The sequence below is a fragment of the Megalobrama amblycephala genome, linkage group LG4 (assembly GCF_018812025.1).
Source record: "Megalobrama amblycephala isolate DHTTF-2021 linkage group LG4, ASM1881202v1, whole genome shotgun sequence".
Classification (NCBI taxonomy): domain Eukaryota; kingdom Metazoa; phylum Chordata; class Actinopteri; order Cypriniformes; family Xenocyprididae; genus Megalobrama; species Megalobrama amblycephala.
Window position 1 is genome coordinate 48692656 of NC_063047.1, and position 24488 is coordinate 48717143.

Sequence of the window (24488 nt, forward strand, 5' to 3'; positions counted from 1 at the left end):
GCCCTGTGCCAGCAGACCATAAAGTTGCCAACTGTCCAAGAGCTTAACAAGGTTGGCCTTGGGCATTGTGTGGGTGCCATAGATGGGTGTCATGTCCGATTCAAGACCCCAGGACTACATCAATAGGAAGCTCTTCCCATCCTTTCAGTTACAGGCAGTGTGTGATGGGAAGGGCAGATTCCTTAACTTTTTTTGTGGGATATCCAGGTTCTGTCCATGATACCAGAGTCCTGAAGAACAACAGGATCTACAGAGAGGCTCTGTATCTTCCACAAGGATACTTCGTTGTGGGGGATAGTGGCTACCCCTGCATCAGTCATTATTTTCATCCATATACCAAGAGCCAGTCCAAGGGAGGGTACGGGTCCATATCAGCTGTCCATCACGGTGGTGGAGAAGTGATGATTTGGGCTTGTTTTGCAGCCACAGGACCTGGGCACCTTGCAGTCACTAAGTCGACCATGAACTCCTCTGTATTCCAAAGTATTCAAATGAGGCCATCTGTCTGACAGCTAATACTTGGCCGAAATTGGGCCAGGCAACAGGACAATGATCCCAAGCACACCAGCAAACAGAATGGCTAAAAAAGAAAAGGTGTTGCAGTAGCCTAGTCAAAGACCAGACCACATCCTGACTGAAATTATGTGGCAGGACCTTCAGAGAGCTGTGCATAAACACATGCCCACAAACCTCAATGAACTGAAGCAACATTGTAAAGAAGAGTGGGCCAAAATTCCTCCACAACATTTTAAGAGATGCATATGAAACAGAAAAAGTTATTGCTACTAAAGGTGGTTCTACAATCTATTGAATCATAGGATGTACTTAGTTTGGTTTTATTTTGTTAAATAAATAAGGACACAGTGCAATATGTCATATGCTCTTGCTCATCTTTGGTTGTATTCACCTAATTTTAAGACCTGCTAGATGATTTTTTATTGTGACCTGATATGTAAAACCATAGAATTCAGAAGGGTGTACTTTCTTTTTCATATGACCGTATATGCAGAACAATGTAGAGTACACATAGACAAATATTGAAAATGGATATAGAAACATAAATTAAAAGTAGATAGTAGAAACAGTTTATTAGAAAAGTGCCAATAGGAAATTCCATCATTTAAGCCTTAGGGAAAACTTGTATAATAAGATACATAAGTTACTTGTAACATTTGCCATTCAATTAAGTATTGCTAGTAGGCTAAAAATCTTTTTTGACCTATTCTGAATGCAAAGAACATATTGGTATACAACTAATTTATATTTATTTTATTCCATCTTATGTAAACAAGAATCACAGAGTCCTCAGAACTAACTTTATAACATGCACAGACTTGGCATCACAACACACACTTTCAGCATTACCCCTTCTCTGACCCCACAATTACCTACAACCAAAAAACGTGAGTTCCATCTAGTGGCAAATTAATGTAAGGACATCACATATTCCCCTCTAAGTGAAATGCATTATTTCTGTAGTCAATAACAGTGTATGAAATAGAAATAAAGAGCATCACATTTGTTATAAAACATTTTCACATGTATGTAAATAGTAGCCTACACTAAACTGAATAGTAAATAAATGTGAGAAAACACTCTCAATATGAACATATTGTTAAATGTAGCCTAATAACAAGATTTTGGTCGTTTTGGATGAAATCGAATGTTAAGTTAATTTTATGCATTACCAAAAATAATATAGCATGTCTGAAACATCCCTCTCTCCTTGCCTGAAATTTGTGACACGTTTATGTTCTTTGGACTGACATGACAACATTTGATAGAAATGAAAATAAATTAAATAAGCCTAATTAAAAACGAATAAGTGAAATTATAACTTTTAAAACAACAACACTTTTTCAACAAACATTTATCCGAAGCTTATGAATAGCTACAACAGCGATTCATCTTAAGGAGGCAATTAATGACGCGAAGTGAGAGAAATACAAAGCAGACGATGTTTCAAACTTTGGGATAAGTTATAATGAAAGCATATAATAAGATTTATTGAAGAGTCGGGGTGGTCTCGGAAGAGATGAGTTTTCAACTTCTTCAATATTATCAGAATTCGGCTGCCCGGATAGAGCTGGGAAGAAGGAACAGAACGGAAACATTGTGGAAAGTGATTTTGTGCCTCTCTGTGATTGTACCACGAGGCGCCGCTCACACACCGATCGCTGGCTTCTGGAGGAGATGTAGACTAATAAAAGAGGTAGGAAGATGCGGAGCCTGTGGTTGTTTAACCAGGGGCGTAATTTTGTCACCAGTGACAGTTCTGGCACCTTTTCCTTACTGCGAGTCAGTGGTGTAATTATCTATTGTCCCATATTCCAAGTTCAAGGCTTCATAAAAAAGACTGCACAAAACAAATTGTTCAAAAATTTAACAAATATTTTGTTCAAAAATGTTCATGTCATTTTGTCCACTTTAAAGGGATAGTTCGCCCAAAAATGAAAATTCTGTCATTAATTACTCACCCTCATGTCGTTCCACAGCAGTAAGACCTTTGTTCATCTTGGAACACAAATTAAGATATTTTTGATGAAATCCGAGAGGACTTTATTGAACAATATCTTATGTTCCATGTCATTCTCATATGCTGTTTACATTCAGGCTTCCAGGTTTTACTTCAGAACGCTGACTCATTATTGGCCAACTATCACACGCATGCGTAGTGCTGCTCATGTGAACAGCCTCTGCCAATACTGAGCCTGCATTCTAATGTGGAACCTGGAAGCGCTGAAAGTAAACAGCATATGAGAATGACAGAAGAGAAGATATTGTTGAATAAAGTCATTTTTTTTTGTTTTGTTTTTGCGCACAAAAAGTATTCTTGTCACTTCATAAAATTAAGGTTGAACCACTGCAGTCACATTGACTGTATTAATGATGTCTTTAGTACCTTTCTGGACCTTGAAAGTGGTGGTTAAATTTCTGCCTATGGACGAGTCATATCGGATTTCATCAAAAATATCTTCGTTTGTGTTCCAAGATGAACGAAGGTCTTATGGGTGTGGAACGACATGGGTGTGAGTAATTAATGAAATAAATTTCATTTTTGGGTGAACTAACCCTTTATCGCACACCTTATGGCAGCCGAGAAATGAAGCCTAGAAATGAGCTGGCTCAACTTAATGTACATTATCCAAAACGGAAGTTTTAAGGCAAAAAAAAAAAAAAAAAAAAAAAGCACAGTAAAACTACTCAAAATTTTGCGTTTCGTTAGAGCAAATAAGCTACCTCTAGGCCAAGTCTGATTTTGCCATCTTCAGATCATGACCTGTGCCGAGATATTGACGAAGGGCATTTCAAGGATGTCTTCGTCTCATCAGTCTTGTATATTTGAACTCACAGAGGATGAACTGCAACTGCTTCAAGACATTTACTCTTTAATCTTAAAGTTCAACCAATACAGTAACATAGGCCTAACTAATTATTTACATTATATTTGAACTGTAGCCTATAGCAGGGGAGAACTGATCCGGTCGTTTTTTCCTGTTTTTTTTTTTCTTCTTCTGCATCAGATGGATTTTTTTCACACTATAGAGAACTAGCCTAGATATTATGTAGGCCTAATTTGCATAGGCCTAATAAGTAGGCTACGTGACTTTCAATTAACTTCACGGTTAAACATCACGGCCTATTTCGGAGAATCTCGGTATTCTTAAAATCGGGGAAATTAACACGGTAAGTGGATTTTCTCTGAAAAAATTTGGTAGTTCATAAGTGGCTAATAGCTTAAATGATTGGGCTAGGTGTTGAGATAAAAAAGTAAATCCAACCAAAAGAATCACTTTTGCATGCAGTACATCGCCTTATTAATCAAGAAAAACATGAAATAACTGGATTTTACAAGGTGCCTGTTTAATATTTTGGAAGGCTATTAAATAATGACGCTTAGTCTATTTTGTTCCCCTCAAGACATGACATTTGCGAACAAATTTCACCACTTTACAAGCTAGCTCAAGTGCACAAACATTATCTTCAGAACTTTAGAAATCGAATCGAGAATTAGTTTATTTCAGTGACGTCTGGACCACAGCCTGATGGTTGCAAGGATGGGACACGTGTAGACAAAAATCAAAACATTAACACTATTATGATATTATTGCTATTCTTTCACAACCATAGAGACACGTTGAAATGTTTTTGAATCTACAGTAACTGAGATAGGCTTGCGCTCCATTCTCTTTTTTTCGCAGGAAAGAGGCGTGTGCTGCACGTATATATGCTATAGCCTATTATTCATAGGTCTTCTCAGAAAACGACGCATTGATCACATTACGAAGACCTATACACATTATACCTATTAAAAACCTATTTATTGTTCTTAAACCAAGTTCCGTAAAATAATATCCTACATTTAATAGACCAAACCAAGAGTTCCACATATTTGCTGTTCTTGCATATAGCCATAATATTATGCACAAATGCTCAGATAATAAACACCTGCTGGCAGAACAGTCTATTTGAATGTAAAGATATGCTTTTTTTATGATAAAGTATTGAGTAAATGATGTAAATGATGGATTGTTTGTAATAATCACGTCTTTTAGCCCTCAAATGCTTTATTGATTTGATAAAGTGTTTCAGTGTCGGCCAAGTAAATGAATGGAGTTCGAAAAAGAGCGGCGAATAGGCGCGTAGAACGCAAAATATTTAATGTGGTACAAATTTATTTTCGTTTCGTTTTTTCTGCTCGCCCTACTAAGGGGTAGTTTTGGGTTAGTGTAGCCTATAGGGATGGAGATTCATATTCATACAAATCGTACATTTTCATACGAATCACATCGTAGCCTACACTCTAAAAAACGCTGGGTTAAAAAAAATCCCAAATTGGTTTGGAAATGAACAAACCCAGCGATTAGGTTGTTTTAAACCAGTTGGGTTAAATGTTTGCCCAACCTGCTGGGTAGTTTTATTTAACTCAACTATTGTTTAAAAATTACTGTATTGCTCACTTAAAATGAACCCAAAATATGTTGGAAATTATTTATTAATGTTTAATAAATTAACATGTATTAATAAGTTTAATAAAGAATAATTAAACAATAAACATTTATTAAATTGCTTATTAATAAATGTTCGCATTTTGATTAGTATTGTTGCATCTAGTAATTATGTGTCTGATTTTTAATTTCCTGCCATATAGTGATTTTTAATTTCCTGTCATATAGTAATTTTTAAACAAGTTGAGTTAAATAAATCTGCCCAGCACGTTGGGCAAACATTTAACCCAACCGCTGGGTTTGTCCATTTTCAACCCAACTTGGGTTGTTTTTAAGAGTGCAAGTATAAAATTGCATACTCGTAAAAGTATCATTGCGTAAAACATCTGGTGTCCGATGAGGCCGTTTTTTGAAAAACAAAACAAACAACCTTTTTCATATGAAATACAAGTGGTGTGGCTAGTGATTTAGGAAACGGTGAGTAGGCTATACGTTGCAGTGTGTGCATGGATTCCGCAACAGGTCACATAATAGGGTGAACAGCTGACTTCGAGGCGTGCTGGCAGATGGTTGGTATAAGCCGGGTGGTGGTGGTGTGTGTTTGGTGGGGGGGCTCACATTCATTGTTTAGTTATTTGAGCCCCACGCACAGACAATAACCCCATCCAGTAGCAAGAAAAGATGGAAAAGCTTCTTCTTACAGAGAGGAAATGGTCTAAAAAAAGTTTAGAAAAATCTCATTGTTTTGCCCGTCTGCTGCTTTCTACCCGCAGATGTCAGTCGTTCAAACTCATTTGCGATTCGTTTTTCTTTGTAACAGATGCATTTACTTACATATTTTATAGTATAAGCTAGCCTAATAATAAATGAAACATAATCATAACCCCCCAACAAATAAAAATAAAAAAGTCCTATATGCATAGACTATTTAAAAGGTTAAACGTAATTCTTGTGAATCCATTAAAACAATTTGATTTTTCCCCCACTAAAATTTCATTTAATTGTCCAAAGATGTGTCCCGTTTGTAGTCATGGTAAGCGATGTCTTTTGAATAGGCTATTTCAACAAACACTCATTAACTTTAAGAAGTCTGAAATCAGACCTCTACGTCAAAAATTGACTTTTTCATTTGGTAAGCGATGTCCTTTAAATATAGTCAGCTACTCCAAGAACGCCAGAAAAAGGGGACCTTTCAGTTCTCCAGATAGCCTACGGATTTGCCCCTCCTCTTTTTCGAGCTCTGCAACCCATTCATACTATAGGTCCCAACAGACTCCCGCAGCATCATCACGTTCTTATGGTTTTAAACGGGCACCATCCCCATCCTCACCAGTACAGGGTAATCGGCAGAGCACATAACCTCTTCAGAGCACCTTGTGAATGTTTGAATCCATATCCTGAGTGGGTTTATTTGTAGCAGCACATCTGCAGACGTTATTTGGGAAGTGAATGTTGCTCCCGTGGAACAGGTGAGCAAGTGGACGACGCACATAGAGTTTGAATGGGTCTCGAAAAAGGATAAATCTACGCCAAGAAAGCAAGTTTCCAAGAAAAAAAAAAACTTTCAAGGACATCACGGGCAATTTCGGAGAATCTCGGTATTCTAAACATCGGGAAAATCGTTCCATCCTCTACTGAGTCATCAGGAGAATCTTCAGATTATTTTGACTGTTTGTTGTAGGCAAGTGCTTCTGCAGTTTTGCACAAGAGTTTACCTTGTCATTCAAATTTGGTGGTAAATGTTTGGGAGTCCAGATCACTCGCCAAGAAACATCACCGGGTTGAAAGTGGAAACTTTTGAAGACGAAATGGATCCTGTTCGTTCTTGGGTTCGGAATGTCGGCGTTATTGATGCAAACATAGCGGCACAGAGGTAGGATATTCTGCATTGATGCGCACTAAATTCTTTTAATTAGTTCAAGTCTTTACATACAAAAACAACACCTAAAGACTGAGAATATTTCTTTACTGGCTGTTCTGTCAGCAATGTGAATTTAGCCCAAATAACACGCATGGGCTACTACACAAATGTTAAACTATTACCATCCAAAAGTACAGAGCATAAATGTAGGATTGAAATTACTTCTATAACTATTAGCCTAAACAATTGCGTGAGTTGTCAAAATGCGGTTGTTATATTATTATTAATAGTAGGCTAGTATAGTAGTAGTAGATGTCAACTACTTTCTACCAGTTTGCTATAACATTTCAAAAATAGCTGCAGCAACAGGTCGGCCTCTTTTGTGGCGGTGGACGTAAAATGACACCGGAGATTAATAGCGTCATCTCAGCCTTCAGTGCTGTTGTAGCTTGAGGTGACAGAGTCACGAGCCGAATGAAAGAGGCAAACAAGACAACACAATGAAACCCGTATTGGCTCATGGTGATACTTTAAGACGCTTGAGCACGTCAATTGAACGGCGATTGTTCGCGACGTTCTTATTTCCTTTTCATTTCTTGCTCATAGCCTATATAGCATAATGTTCTTTGAGAGTATGTTGAATCCAGTATTATTGAACGATTTGTCAAACGTAATTGAATAATTTTAGGAATTAAAAATCAAATCATTAAAAGTTGACTGGTAACTCTAAATAACGTTAGGCATTTATATTAACGAAAACACACACATCTACTGTTTGATAAGTCGATTAGTTATCTCATTTATGACTCGAAGTTAACAACTGCCCAGAGCTGCGTTTCCACCAAAACATGGTTAAGGCTGCAATGCTTTTGGAAAATGCAGACAGCTGTTTCTTGTCTATAGGGCTATAAATAATTTCGTAGTCAATTACCAAATTAATCAGAGAAGTAAGTGTGCAAAAGTTATATTATCAAATGGTACATTATTAGAACAATCAAATAATTGTTAAAAATAAAATAAAATGTTGGCTACATTTGGGTGGTTCACCAATTGCACACTGTGCTTTTTAGAGACTTGATGTATCTGATATTACTGCAAAACGTTTGTTCAGGAAAAAAAAAAATCAAAGATTTAAAATTTTAAAAATGTAAGAACGTGTAATTGAATATGGTGAGGGCAAATAATAAAAATTAATCAAGACATTTTCGAAATTAGGCTTTTATATCATTTTTTAAATTATGACAACAATGTGCTCAAACACACTTTTTAGGCCTAAAACTGTTATTGTCTTCAGCAGTAATAGGTTATAAAGACTCAAGCAGACATTTTTATAGGTGGAATGAGTGGAAATGTAGCTTCAAATGTGGAAGTATTTTTTTATTTTGATCTCATCCGAGACATGCATTAAGAATTGTACTGAGCTTATGTTGAATTTAGCAGATGGTATTATATAAGTAAATGGTCAGTTATATGAATTGTGAAAAAAAAAAAGAATAAATAAGCTGTTTTTTAACTCTCTGAAACCCTACATCCACAGTGGAGTGTCCTTATCCCGTGCTCACTTCGAAAAGCAGCCTCCCTCCAATCTCAGAAAGTCCAACTTCTTCCATTTTGTTCTGGCACTGTATGATCGCAATGGGCAGCCCGTGGAAGTGGAGAGGACAGCGTTTGTTGACTTTGTGGAGCAGGACAAGGTATATTCTAAAGCATGTTCCACATGATTGAGCATCACTGGATTATTGATGATTTTACCTATAGAGTAAAAGCTTGAGCTTTAAGAGAGAAAACACAACCTTATAAAACATATAGGATGTATGGAATATTTGAAATCCAGCAAAATGAGAGAAGCCATTCATGTACTCCTGACACTTATTTTACAACATTAACTCCCTCCTCCCAACTCTTCCTTCATGCCTGTTATCTATGTCCATTTTTTCCCTTACCTTTAATCCATTCTGGTAGGCTCTTTTTGCTTGTCCTGGCAAGACACAGCCTAATGCAGGTTCTCAAACTCTAAAAAAAAAAGACAGTTTTTTAAATTTGCTTTAGTACTATTTTCAAAGGTGCAAACTGATCACATTTGTACCAAACCAGAAGCCATTTTTTCAAAACATCATCTCATGTTTTCATTGCAGTTTTACATATATTCTTTCCACATAATCATTGTTTCACAATGCAATATTGTAACATAATGAGAGCACAATAGTATTGTCTTCTTTCAATTCAGTAATTTAACTGTTAATGAAGTGCAACAATGCAGGATACATGTTTCAAATCACTCTCGTTACTGAATGAAAGATATTACAGTAATGCAGTTGCCACATTAGAAAACGCACTTACCTAACTTAATATAAAATCTGTAATGTTTGTAATAGTATCTCTTCATTAAAAGTTGCTTTGAAGATTTGACACGGCCATGAGTTTTGCAAGTTTGCTACAAATAGTAAATGTTTTCACTGTACCCAATGACTGAATTTACAGTTGAGGGGTGACTTACAGTAATTTAGCAGTCTCTACCATGGTAAGGCCTAGATTTACAGTATCACATGGCATGTAAAACTCAAATACAGACATTACAGCTCAACAGTTAACTGCTATCTGATCAACCTGATGGTTAAACTGATTGAGAAGACAGTAATAGCATTTTGAAAGGCAGTTAACTGAATAAAACTTTTTGAAATGATGAAACACTTATTATGTGATTTTGTGTTTTGTACTAATATAACTGAAAACATGCTGAAATGTTTGAAAAAGTGCATTATCTGCTGTGAGATTAGAGTTTTGAAAATGTACCACTGGCGCCTGGCACCAAAGTAATTAAACAAATATATGTGCTAGTTGTGTAGACAATATTCATGCCACAAACTCCTGTATGTTTTCCTGCTTGTTTAAATGTTAATTTTGCGTAATCGAAATTTTGTCCTTCCCGTGTCTGTCCTTGCTGTTTTTCTAAGGAGCAGACAGGAGAAAAGACCAACAATGGAACTCACTACAAACTCCAGCTTCTCTATAGTAATGGTATGCTCATAATTTCTCTTCTCATATACACCTTTATGTCCATGTAGATATTATTCTGTCTGTTGGGTCATATAGCATGGGACATATGTGACATCAGCAAGCTTTGTTTGTTGTTTTTGTTCACAGGCGTTCGCACAGAACAAGACCTTTATGCACGTCTCATTGATTCCGTCACTAAACAGGTAAAGCACCACCTTCTTTGTCTTCTAGCCACTAGAAACATGTTCTCAGTTTTGCTTTCTGTGTTGATGACCTCTTTTAAACTCTGTTTTGCATGGTTCAGCCCATATCATATGAAGGACAGAACAAGAATCCAGAAATGTGTCGTGTTCTGCTAACTCATGAGGTCATGTGCAGGTGAGTAAAAAACACAATCAAACCAAAATAGCTCTATTGTGCTATTCGAAAAGGGCTGACTTCTGAAAAATGTCTGAAAGAGTGCAGCATTTACTCTACAGTGATCCATACTCCAGCCACTTCTAAATCACAATTCTTAAAAATATAGGATGGTTTCATGAAGAACATCCATGTAACATTTTAATTGCGCAAAAGGCTCTTTATAGTGGACAACGGTTCTTTAGATTATTAAAATAAAAAAAAAAAAAAAGGTTCCTTTAAGAAATGTTATGTGAAAGGTTCGTTGGTGAATCCAAAATGGTTCTTCTATGGCATCACTGTGAAAACTCACTGGAACCTGCATTTTTAAAAGTGTATCTAAAATACACTCCCAATAAGTATAAGCAACTTTAAAAATGATTAGCTGTCATTGGATGAGGCCACACCCTCTCATGAATAAAAAGGGGAGGTACTTAAACATTAGAAATGTATAGATGTACCTAACCCTGTAATATTTAGTAACATTCATTCATGATTGGTTTCAGCCCCTGAAGAGGAAATTTCCCCAAAACATCTCAAACACTGTCCGCTAAAATGTACAAATAATGCATGCTACCTTGTCTTTGGTAACGTGTTCATAGCAGCAAAATCCCTAGCTAGAAGTTTACATAAAAGAAATACATCTTTAGGAAACATGCTGAATGTCCAGCCTTCTTCTAACAACCAAAAACATTTCTAAAGTTTGTTTCACTCTAAGCCTGCAATGATGTTAAGAGTGTTCACAGAAGGCTACATTTCTTTGGAAACATCTTCTTTTTTTCTACATCTTGGCCTTCTGTCCACACCGAGATGGTGTTTTTGTCCTGCGTAAACTGAACCTTTTGAAGTGGATACATTTGAAAGTGGCGTTTTCATGTTGTAGTGTGGTCTGTGAGGTACAGTATTTGAAAACGATGGCATGTTTAGTCATGTGACGCATATATTGTACCGATAGATATATGGTTAAATGGAATGTGCCTGCTGTTCTCTTTCACAGTTTTGCTAAAGTTGTTACTTTCTGATGAACACAATCTTCATATCACATTCCTGCAGAATGTAGACAGAACATTTACTCTCAACTGCTGTCCAGCAGCAAAACATGAGAGCAGTTGTGTTTTAGACCCTACATGGAATGCCAATTGAGACGCACCAGTAAGTGGTGAGATATTTTGCTAATAAAATGATTAATGCCAGAAGAATAGCATGAGAAATTTGGTGTCTCGGTATCATCTCAGTGAGCTTTTATTGGTAACGTTTTATTTTATAGTGTCCTTGTTAGACGTTACATGTACTTACTATATTAATAACAGTAAATTATGCATGATTACATGCAGCTAACCCTAATCCAAACCCTAAGCCTTTAGTAAGTACATGTTGTTAATTAATCTTACTCAGTACAATAACAAGGACATCTTAAAAGAAAGTGTAACCCTTTTGTTCTGGTTTACGCATGGGCAGCAAGATGATTTTAGCATTTTCTGACATTTCAGTGTGGACGAGAAACTTTTGGAAAACTCTTGATGATGCTAATTTCCAAATGAAAACACTGTTTTCAAATGTTTACGAATTAGATGTAGCCTGAACAAAATGAACATGAGCATTCTCTGCTCAGTACAAGAAAACACAGGCTCATTGGGAAAATGTGCCTCTACCTATATTTTTGCAAAACTCAAAACACACACAAATACATACAAATCACTGCAGGTTACAGCTGAAATGAACACTAGAGGCAGTAAAACAGCAACAACATTTATTCCTTTTCACACAAAAAATATGATTACAGGGCCAGATTGCGATTAATAATTTTCACACGCTTCCTTGTGCAATACTGTGTTATGACCTCAAAACACTTTTACCTTAGTGCATCATTTGTAAACTAATACATATTGACCTTTGCATCATGTAACAAGCTCCATAAACACTGTAAACCCGAACAAGTTGAGCTAACTGAAAAATTTGAGTTAATCAGTTACATCAAATTTTTTGAGTTATGATGTTCCCAATTTTAAGTAAGCAGAACTATCAAGTTTTGAGTTTGTAGTACTCATGCATGTTAATTGCTCCTAACTTTAAGTAATGAGTTAGCTAACTCATACATTTTGATAGCAATTAACATAAAAGATTTGGTTAATTAACTTTCTTTTAATTTTGAGTTCTTGCAAATCAAATATGTGGCTTTTCTGACATAGTAGACTTGCTCTGTAGCTCACCTGGTACAGCATTGCAAATCTAAAGTAGGCCACTCATGTACGATAAAAAAGCTCAAAGACTTGTAGAAGCAAGCAAAAATAGCATGGTTGCTCCAGTAAATGCAATTTTATCTCACGTTTGCTTTAGTTAACACTGTTGGGAATGTTTAGGCTTTAGTGTAGGTGGTATGTCAAATGCGATAGAGCATTAACCTCTCAGGACATTTTATTTCCAAACTGCTGTGATACACCAACCAGCGTAATAAAATGCTGCAGGATTCACGTTTATCTGTTTTGGGTAAAACTGAACATGCTTTAAGCACCACTCACTTGACATTTCACTTTAAAAAGTGTTGCGAAACGTGCAAGATGCAATGCAATATCATTCATTTTGCAGAAATGTCGCCACGTTTTTCCAATTAGCCTGGGTTGGAACAAGCACAAGCACAATGTCCAAGAGAGTATATGGTAGCTGGGCTAAGAGAAAAAGGAACAGCAAGTGTCACAGCAGACAGAAAAGACAGGGGGTGTGCAGTGACCTCAGGCTTGAGGACAGCATTAGGGAGGGCAGAGGGGGAGTCAGAATTGGCTCTGCCCCCATTGTGTAGCCAGCAGATGCCCGAGTGGGCGCTCACAGCTGGTTAATAACAGAGCTGATGGGGAAGGGGGTGCAGAGGGCAGGCGACACAGCTGGGGAGTGACTCTGTCTGATGGGGGGACTGTGGGGTGGGGGAAAGGAGAAAGCATATAGGCAGATGGCCAGGGGTGGGGGGCACTTTTGTTATGCTGGTGGCGTGGTGCATGAGGTGGGGGGATTGTGTGTGGGAGGGGGGGGACGTGCCCTGCACAGACAGGAGGTCCACCGACGGTGTGTGTGTGTGTGTGTGTGTGTGTGTTGTCTGCTCTGTGTTTGTGTGTGTATGCTTTAGAAGCAGGGATTGAGCTTGATCATTCACAATCAATGTGACAGATTGCCGGCCTGCCTTTTTCTGAGTCTTAATTGTGGTGGTCTTATGGAGCAAGTTTTAATAATTCATTATGTTCTCTTTTTCCATACAAAGTCGCTGCTGTGAGAAAAAAAGCTGCGGCAATCGCAATGAGACACCGTCCGACCCTGTCATCATTGACAGGTAAGTCAAGTTACAAAACTTTTCTAGTTCCCTACACACGAGCTTGAGTGATTTATATGTTCACGTGATCCAGAGTATGTTTTTGTGCAAGCTAAAAGGAAAGGAAAACCTGAGAAATAATAATTTTGAGCGAACTCATGGGAGTTGTAAGGCTAGTATACTAAAACTAGGGCCAAACTGACCAAAGTCTTGGTTTATATGTAAAGAATATAAGTAATTTTGGATTTTTAGCTAGTGATTTGGGGTTTGAGAATAAACACATCTGTCCTTCTTTATTCTTTGCCTCATTGCAGAGAAAGGATCAGTACTTATTTTGGTAACACTTTAGTTTAGGGTCCAATTCTCACTAGTTCACTTTAAAATGAAAATTACCCCATGATTTACTCACCCTCAAGCCATCCTAGGTGTATATGACTCACTTCTTTCTGATGAACACAATCAGAGTTATATTAATAAATATCCTGACACATCCAAGCTTTATAATGCAAGTGAACGGGGACCAACGAGTTTGAAGCTCAAGAAAGTGCATCTATCCATCATACTCCACACAGCTCCAGGGGGTTAATAAAGGCCTTCTGAAGCAAAGCGATGCCTCTGTGTAAGAAAAAATATCCATATTTAATAAGTTATGAAGTAAAATATCTAGCTTCCGCATATGGAAGGTTTAGGACGTAGCATAAGCATTTTAAACTGTGAGAGTCATTACACTTTCTTCGTAAGTTGAAGGCGGTCTGGCGGAAGCTAGATATTTTACTTCATAACTTGTTAAACATGGATATTTTTCTTACATTGCTTTGCTTCAGAAGGCCTTTATTAGGCCGTTTATAATAGATGGATGCACTTTCTTGAGCTTCAAACTCGTTGGTCCCGTTCACTGGCATTATAAAGCTTGGATGTGTCCGGATATTTATTAATATAACTCTGATTGTGTTCATCAGAAAGAAGAAAGTCATACACACCTAGGATGGCTTGAGGGTGAGTAAATCTTAGGGTAATTTTTATTTTAAAGCAGAACTAAGTAACTTTTTTTACCTTCATAAATAGTTTTCTAAGTCCTTACGATGGTTAATTGACTTGTAGTGGTGTGTTTGAGGCGTGCACTAACCCCCTCTGGCACGTCTACGCCAGAAAACAGCACTTGCAAGTTGAGCTGCATCGACCCGACACAATCTCGCCTCATGTTCACGTTCACGCGAGAGTGACAAAATGGTAATTCAAAAAAAATGTATATATTATGACTTTAAAAGACAATTTCGAAAATTACACACCTACATCGAGATTTCTTGTACTGTATTTGCAAAACTACTGCGCTGGTGAGCGTTGTAGTCATTGTAGTCCAGAGCTGCGCTTGGAGTATTTACGACAGTGTGATTCACTGAAGGAACCTGTAGGGGGAGCTTCGCAAATCTTACTGAGGTCCACTTTAAAGTGAACTAATCCTTTAACCAGTAGCTTATTAGCATGCATATTAGTAGGATATTAGCTGTGCTTATTAAGCACATATTAATGCCTTATTCTGCATGACCTTAATCCTACCCAATACCTAAACTTAACAACTACCTTACCAACTATTAATAAGCAATATTTATTGATTATAGTTGATAATTAGTTAATAGTGAGAATTGCACCCTAAACTAAAGTGTGACCCTTATTTTCTACTCACTACATAAATACAACACTTAAATGCTAGTTATTTTGCTCTCTTATGCATACTAAATCACTCTTTGTACCACAACTTGATCACCCCAAGCTATCTTTCAAAGATATTTAGTTTCAGATATCCCTCTATACCTCTCTCTCCCCACACTTTTCAAGCTAACAGTGTTTATAAAGCGTCTCTGAGGATCTGCTCGGACTTTCTCAAGTCAAGAGTGGAAAAAAAATTGATGGTTGTCTCTGAGATTTTCCCAGAATTCCTTAGCACAACATCTGTTTTTATAGTTTTCTCTGTGATTCTTCTCTCCTCTCTCTTTCTCTCGCTTGCTCTGTCCTATCTGTTTCTTCTATCTCTTTAATACACCAAAACAAAGTCAGACTTACCCAGAGTTTTAATATAATGAAGGGTTTAGACAGCCACCTTTGGTATTGACAGATGTTTTGTTTTGTTTTTGCTGTAGCTTATATATTGCCTCATTAGTGCATGATACTTCTCAGATTTGGCAACAGTAAACAAACTGGTTGGCTTTTTTGATTTTTTTTATGTATTGTGCACCATTTTTAAAATCATCAATGTGTAAAAAATGCCTGTTGTGGATATAAGATGTGCTACATCATTGATAGATTCATACAGTATCTTCTTTTCTTGGCTACTTGATATCCGATATCCACTGAAATTTTTAAAACCAACAAATGAGAGTTGACAAAGATGTTTAATATTTTATTAGAAGATATTCACATATTTTTAAAGATTTCCTAGTTTTTATAACCTTCACTCTCTTGTTTTCTATGCCATCTACAACCTTTCCCCCTAATATTGATATAATTAGTCAGCCTCATCAGGACACCTCCCCAGTGCCTGTGGGAATTGGGATCCCAAAGCACCTAAACCCCCCTCCTTTTTTAATCTGTGTCCGTTTTGTTTGGACCTGCTGCTCAGTCTGTCTGTCTCTCCACCCCCTTTCTTCCTCCACAACTAATCCAGTTATTAGCAGAAGGGGAGAGAATAGCTCTCAGCTGATGCTGAAGGAGGCTTTTGTCACATTATGATCCCCACATCTTCCTTTGGCTCTTCTTGCTGCCAAAGATTATGGCTCAGCTTTTACCTGTCCATATGTTATATTAAACATGATTTTTTTGCACTTTGAAACCTTCATTAGTTTCTGTTATTTTGTTTATATGATTGTACGTCTTATCATGTGCTTGTGCATATTGATTAGAAGACCAACTGAGTCAATCCAACAATCCATGACGGATCAATACCACCCATGTGTTCTGGCCACATGCTTTAATCTTGTGGATGAAAGCTACTGTTTTAAAAATGTCTCATGCAAATTGGTAGTAGGGATAATATGTTAATGAACATTTTGGTTGGCATATGTTGACCACGAGCCGTGTGTGTGTGTGTGTTTGTGTGTGTGTGTATCACTGATCTATACTTGATTTACATATTTGTTCCTAGAAAGGGCTAACTCTGACAAAGCCAATCAGAGACATCTGGTGCTATCATCATCATTTATAAAAACATTATATAAATTAAGTGCTTTTTTATTGTAAAAAGATTTGAGTTAAGGTATGGGTTAATGTTATATTTATAATTAACTGTGAAACTATGAAACATTAACTATGAAAATGATTGAGGTCCATGAAATTTAAGTCATATTTTTATATGATCATATTTTGGGGATAAATTTGTACTCAAAAGTGAGCTAAACAAAACCGGATGTCCTCATTTGTTAAAAAAAAAGTAAATTATATATATATATATATATATATATATATATATATATATATATATATATATATATATATATATATATATATATATATATATATATAATTGTTATTGAAAAAATGCAAAATGTTTTTAGTTACACATAATTACTAGAGGCAACAATAATAATTAAAAGGTGAACATTTATTAAGCAATTTAATAAATGTTTATTGTTTAATTATTATTCATTAAACGTATTAATACATTTTCATTTATTAAACATATTAATAAATGTTAATTTCCAGCATACTTTGGGTTCATTTAAGCAAGCAATACAGTAATTTTGAAACAATAGTTGGGTTAAATAAAAATACCACCTAGCAGGTTGGGCAAACATTTAACCCAACTGCTGGGTTAAAACAACCCAATTGCTGGGTTTGTCCATTTTCAACCCAACTTGGGTTGTTTTTAACCCAGCATTTTTAAGAGTGTAGGGTTAGGATTAGTGTGGGTTAGGTTTTTATAACTAACTGTATATAAAAACAACAGAAGTCTATGCAAGGTTCCCATTTAGATAGCCAAGTAATGGTGTGTTTGTGTGTGAAAGTGTCAATTTATTTCCAGTTGTTTTTAGTGTTATGCAAAACATGCCTAAATTGGATTAGGAAAAGTTTTGGCAAAGTAGAAGCACTATTTATGTACGGCTTCATGGGTAAAGAAAGGTTTCTGAAAGTCCTGGTATATATATCTTTTATCCTTTGCAGTAAATGTACAGCTGTATGGACTAACAGCTTGAGACTCAGCAGGTCAGTACCACACAGGTTCAATAAATGGATGCAAACGACTAGTGGGGGTTGAAAAAGAACTGTTGAAAAGAAGGAGAGGATTGAATAGGGATCAATCCCATGGTGGGTTTTGTGTGTTTTCAATCTATATAGGTTAAAACAAACAAAATAATCAATCTTATCAATAGAATAAGGCAACCAAAAGAACAATGCTGATGGATTGGTATGCTTGTTAATTTGTTTGTCTTTTATTGTAACTATCAAATCAGTTTCCAAATGTTGTCTCGGTGATTGCTGAAAACGTTGCTAATAAATGAATAGTTTGTAATATCTACACAGAATTTGGTTGTGGTAATAAATACAGGTCCTCCTTCTAATGTTTACTAAATGAAATTCTGATTTCAGGATTTATAAATTAAAAAATTCCAGAAAGCAACAACAATAACAACAAACTTTGGACCACTGGTTATTGTATTCTCAAATTTAGCAATCTGAGGACGTGCACTCAAAAACAAGCATCAACAAACTTAGCTGTTTTAAAGACTGGTCTGACATAGCATTTTATTTGCATCCTTAGTTCTATCTGCAGTGAGTGCTCTGGAAAAAAATCACAGTGGTACCATCTGTCCCCTCTCACTTTGCTAATCAAACCCAGGGGAGTGCAAAACTATTGGATCAATAGAGAGAAAGACAATTAACTGATCCTGAAGGGAAAATGTTCAACAAAGAGTGAGAACTAGAAGACAAGTGAAGAGATCACAGAACAAAAAATAATAGCAGTTCTTTGAGCATAATACAATTTTGCATGTAAAAGTTGCAGTTTTAAGAACAGAATGTGCAGAATTGTTTATGGTGGAATAAAATAAAATACAATATTTCTGCCTTGCCTTGCAAAAGTATTCAAGCCCCTTTTATTTTTATGTTGCAAACTTATGTTAAAATACTTTCAATTATTTGTTTTTGTACTTTTTATATTTTTAAAACAACTATACACTAAGCCCAAGATCTGCCGGATCATGAAATAACAAAGAAAACATGGTAACACTTTACAATTAAGGTTCATTAGTTAAACATTAGTTAATGTATTAACTAACACAAACTAACCATGAGCAATACATTTGAGTTACACTTTATTTTAAGGTGTCTTTGTTACACTCTAATGATACATTTAAGTACTGAGTAATATTACGTAACTACATGTACTTATTAGGATTAGGGTTTGGTTTGGTTTAGGGTTAGTTGCATGTAATTATGCATAATTTATAGTTATTACTATACTAACTACATGTAACATATGAAGAGTTTCGTTGCAAAACGAGATAACTCCGTTTTTAAAATTTTTGTCAAAACATGTTTATTATTATGTTATCATGTTATTATTTTGTTTTATGGTGCTACTTAGCTGTATTTTTTAAGTTATGAAGGTTTAAATCAAAACAAACTAACTGCAGTTGAATTGATATTAATTGGAATGCACAACCCAAAAACAAGATTTTTGAAAAATTAAAAAAACGGAGTTATCTCGTTTTGCAACGAAACTCTTCATATGTAACAATGACACTAAAATAAAGTGTTACTGTATTTACTAATCTTCGTTAAGGTTAGTTGTTCATTGTTTGTTCATGTTAGTTCACAGTGCATTAACTAATGTTACCAAGATTTTAATAATGTATTAGTTAATGCTGAAATTAACATTAACAAAGATTAATAAATGTTGCCGTTCATTATTAGTTCATGTTAACTAATGTAGTTATCTAATGTTAACTAAAGAACCTTATTGTAAAGTGTTAACAAAAACACAGTAAGTACAATCAACAAATCAAGCAACAGAAAAAATAATACCCATAACCAAAATAAAATACAAAAGGGGGGTAAAAAACTACATCTTCAAGGGTTAGTTCGCCCAAAAATGAAATTTCTGTCATTAAAGGTGCTAAAGAGGATCTTTTCGTCGACTGAGAAACCAAAGACTGTTAGCGAGTTTTTGAAATGAGCGCATGCGTAAGAACAACCCCCCTCCTTCACAACACATTTCAAAGGAACGCCTCCCAAAACTCGTAAACACTCGTATTGGAACACGAGTGTTTACCACCGGCATTCACTGTGTCGTGTTAGTGGATTCATTATGTCGGACTCACCGCAGGTAACTCATAATCTGCAGTTGTTACTCCTGTCTCCTGACAAAAACATTGCATGCAGCGCCTGTGGAGTGTGGAAAGTTACTGGAGAGCGCAGCCGCGCTCGTCTCTCACAAGGAACGTCACGGCAGTGATTGACAAGCCAGAGGGCCAATCGTTTAAGCGATGATCGCGTAAACGATTGGCTGATGTTTTTAAGGCCCTACCTCGTGCACAGATGATGTATATTAATATAATTCCTTTCAGTGCACCTAATAAATAGTCTTTTATCAGTTAGTAAAGACAGTTTCAAGTAATATTGCAAAAATGTATAAAACAAACCATCCTCTTTAGCAACTTTAATTACTCATGTCGTTCCAAACTCGTAAGACCTTTGTATGTCTTCTAAACACAAATTAAGATATTTTTGATGAAATCCAAGAGCTTTCTGACCTCCGATACGCTGCAATGCAATTACCACTTTTAAGGCCCAGAAAGGTAGTAAAGACATCAGTAAAATAGTCAAAGGGGGGTGTCAGAAAGCTTTTGGATTTCATCAAAAATATCTTAATTTTTGTTCAAAGGATTAACGGAGGTCTTACGGGTTCGGAGCAACATGAGGGTGAGTAATAAATGACATTATTTTCATTTTTGGGTGAACTAACCCTTTCAAATCTCAGTAGATCAGATAGAGCCTAACTAAGGTCTAACCAAAACGCTTTAAATAATTTTCAAAAATTTGGTTGCATCCCTGAATTTGAGGTTTCTACACTTTGATTGGAGTCCATCTGCTTTATATTCAATTGATCAGGCATGATTTGGAAAGGTGGTTCCTGTCACCGCTGTGAGGAACAGTGCTGCCTATGGTGCTAAAATATGATGTCCATGACTAATCCATAGCAAATGTGTACACATGCAGACAGAAGTGTGGGGAGAGTGAGAGCAGGGAGGGGAATGGGAGGAAGGAGGAGTAGAGACTGACAGGGCTCACAGCAGGCCTGCTGTGAAGCTGTCAATGGCCCTATCAACTCTGACCTGAGTCCTGACAGATTCATCACACACATATACAGAGACATAGGAGTCGACATTATCTGATCTCTCACAAATGCACGTCTATGATATGACATCAGTACTGTAAACTAATTCGGGGCATCTGTTCTGATCCTTAATTCTGCTGTATACACAAAAAAAAGGAGGAACTTATGTGGAGAAAGTGGGATTATGTTGAGGCATATGGAATTTACCATGGAGGACGAGATCTTCTGGATCTCCTCCAGATTACTGGCAAGCAGACACACACACAAATAAACAGAGGGGCCAGGCTAGCACCAGGGGGCATCATTAACTCATTAGTGAAATTTAAGACAGTCAAGCACCAGTGCCTACACACACACACACACACACACACACACACACACACACACACACACACACACACACACACACACACACAGATGTATCCCCAAACATGACAGCATATCAATTTAACCGTCAGGCAGACGGTTCATTTCAGCAAACTGGCATTTCTAAAATGTCTCAATATGGCTTGGTTGCTAATTAAGCATTTTCTATGATATATGTGGGCCAAAAATATAGTGCCTTACAAAAGTATGTTTTTTTTTTTCAGGCACTTATTTTTCTTTTTTTTCTTGAAAGCTGCATGCTTCTCCTCTCAAAACTCACATCAAGCTGTTCGGTTTGAGACATTCAGTAACATGAGTGCTGGCATGCTCCATTCTACCCCCCTCCCAAACACACACACACACACACACACACACACACACACACACACACACACTCCCAATTTGGAAACAGATGTTGTTTGTCAGATCCCATCATTACTGGCTAATTAAGCAGACATCTTTTCCTTCTCTTCTCCTATCTGCCACTCTTGTATTCATGCAGATTATCCTGCCTTTGTTTCCCCACAAAGATGAAGGCTTGTGCAAAAAAATGTTTTTTCTTTGCTTGTTTGTTTCTGCATTGGTTAAATAAATCTGCGCTTACATAGACATACTGATCATTAAATATAAACATAAACATCATCTTTAACATCATCAATATATATATATATATATATATAGAGAGAGAGAGAGAGAGAGAGAGAGAGAGAGAGAGAGAAGAGAGAGAGAGAGAGAGATGATGATGATATTAATTAATGTTCATTTTAACATTAACTAATATCAAAAGTTCATATTATTTAATGGACCTGAGTTAACATGAACTAATATTGAACAGTTGCATTTATTAACAAACCTAAACGAAGGTTAATAAATAGATTTCTCATTGTTAGTTAATATTAGTTAATGCATTAACTAACGTTAAAGGGATAGTTCACCCAAAAATGAAAATTTGATGTTTATCTGCTTACCCCCAGCGCATCCAAGATGTAGGTGACTTTGTTTCTTCAGTATAACACAAATGATGATTTTTAACTGCAACCGCTGCCGTCTGTCAGTGGTATAATGCAAGTCAGCAGGAACGTGGACTATAAGAGTAAATAAAACACGACAGACAAATCCAAATGAAACCCTGCGGCTCGTGACGACACATTGATGTCTTAAGACACGAAACGATCGGTTTGTGCGAGAAACCGAACAGTATTTATATCATTTTTTACCTCTAATACACCACTATGTCCAACGGCATTCATCACTCGATTCGTTTGGTCTGATCGCGCTCTGACATCGGCAGTGATGTCTCGCTCTCATTGAAGTATATGCGCGAGACATCACTGCCGCTGTCAGAGCGCGATCAGACCAAACGAATCGAGTGATGAATGCTGTTGAACATAGTGGTGTATTAGAGGTAAAAAATTATATAAATACTGTTCGGTTTCTCGCACAAACCGATCGTTTCTTGTCTTAGGACATCAATGTGTCGTCACGAGCTGCATGGTTTAATTTGGACTTGTCTATGCAAGTTTTATTTACTCTTATTGTAGAAGTTCCCATCCACTAGCATTATTTGACTGACAGACAGCAACGGTTGGAGTTAAAAATCATTATTTGTGTTCTAGTGAAGAAACAAAGACACCTACATCTTGGATGCTCTGGGGGTAAGCAGATAAACATCAAATTTTCATTTTTGGGTGAACTATCCCTTTAACTAATGGGACCTAAATGTGAAGAGTATATAATAGAAATATATAATAGGTATGTTGAGATCAGTGAAAATTATTTCTGGGACTTTTTATGGATCAAATCCAGTGGTCAACATTTTTCTTGGTATCCCTCTGAATGTGTTTTTGTATTCACTGTCATTTTACTTTGCCTCGATTATGATCATAAAATATGGCGAAAAAGACATAAAAAGTCACGTGACTGAAACAGATGAATGTCAACTGTGTTTACAAAGTGCTTTACAGAAAGCATATATAAGAAAAGAAACTAATTGTAAAAAAGGGGAAAAGGACGACAAGTGAGGAGGAGATCAAGAAAAGAAAATGCTTAGAAAGTGCTAAGAAAGTGAGTCAACTAAGTAGCCGGTCAGTGAGAGAGTTACTACACAGATTAGGACCATAATGACTAAAAAACAAATAACTGTTATAATGTTACTCTAATGTATAAAAAGTCAGACTTCCTTGCTGCAATTGAAGCACAAAACATGCTCTTTGGAATATTCTAAGGATATGCTGGGAAAACATGGATCTACACATCTTACATCCATGCCAGCAGGTGTGCATGCTATCATTAAACCAAAAGAGATGGCAAATATAAAAATTCATGTACATTTTTTCATCTTCAAACCAAACTTGGGTCTTCAGCCAACAAAGAAAGTGGACAAGCTCAAAACGTTTTAGGCCCTGTTTCCACCTGGTATTAAAATGCGTTTTGGTCGATCGGATCGGAAGTGGACGACACTAAATACAGGTGTAAACCTTGTCTAAAAGATTTTGAGCTTGTCCACTTTCGACCACTTTACAGAGGTAGTCGAAAACTCATTAGAGCGGATTGCTTTTCGCTCATGTGGTCAAACGCATTCAAACAGCCACAAAAGACCATCTACTCTCCGCCTACTGACCTAATGCGTAAACATTATGGGAAGCGTGCTTGCCAGAAGGGATTTTGTCGGCTGAAGACCCAAGTTTGGTTTGAAGATGAAAAATGTACCAAACACAATGTTCTCTCACCGTTCCTGATTTCTAACACTCGCTCAAAGCGTTCGGCAGGTCTTGCGGCTGTCAGAGCAGAAACGAAAGCTCATGCTCTCTGTATGATTTTCCGTCATGTCTGTGCGCTTTCATATGTAAATTGCGCAAGCTTATTTCACCCACTAGACTGAAAGACCTAAAAAAGCCCATACATTTACCCACCCTTAGACCCTCCCCTTGAAGAAATCAGGGTGGTTGAAAGTGGACAACAGAGACAGATTAAGGGGAATGCGTCTCCCTCGGCTACTTGTGATCCGATCGACCAAAACGCATCTTAATACCAGGTGTAAACAGGGCCTTAATTGACAGGTAGTTGCAAAGTTAGTAGAACGTCTCACAAGCATTTTTAAGAATTTACTGACAGAATATTTAGAGCAGTTGGTAACTGTCTGAAAAAAGAAGAAGAAAAGTTTTTGCCTCAGTAAAGGCAAGAGTCCAGACACAAGATATTGGTTGGTTGCTTTTATTTTCCTTAGTTGTGGGAGCAAGTGTGAAAGGTCCTGGTGTGGTATGTGCTGATGGAGGTATTGATTTTTAGAGC

General features: G+C 36.7%; 1 protein-coding gene and 1 long non-coding RNA gene across 4 annotated transcripts in view; one reads left to right on the forward strand and one right to left on the reverse strand.

The window, feature by feature from the left end:
* Positions 1-5355: 5355 nt before the first annotated feature.
* The window catches only part of ebf2 (EBF transcription factor 2), a 37504-nt gene continuing 18371 nt past the window's right edge, over positions 5356-24488 (forward strand). Inside the window, exons 1-6 of one of the 2 annotated variants that reach the window (XM_048189710.1) lie at positions 5356-6822; positions 8348-8504; positions 9765-9828; positions 9955-10010; positions 10112-10185; positions 13454-13522. In XM_048189710.1, coding sequence (XP_048045667.1) covers positions 6689-6822; positions 8348-8504; positions 9765-9828; positions 9955-10010; positions 10112-10185; positions 13454-13522 — 554 coding nt within the window. In that variant the 5' untranslated portion in view covers positions 5356-6688. The remainder of the gene's footprint in view (positions 6823-8347; positions 8505-9764; positions 9829-9954; positions 10011-10111; positions 10186-13453; positions 13523-24488) is intronic. The other variant, XM_048189711.1, reaches the window with a different exon arrangement.
* Positions 8174-22223, reverse strand: LOC125267771. Of its 2 annotated transcripts, none has more exons than XR_007184720.1 (3): positions 22166-22223; positions 8754-8823; positions 8174-8562 (listed from the first exon to the last, which is right to left on the reverse strand). It is a non-coding gene; the product is annotated as an uncharacterized LOC125267771 (long non-coding RNA). The 2 variants fall into 2 exon arrangements; XR_007184719.1 differs by having other exon boundaries at positions 8449-8582; positions 22166-22200.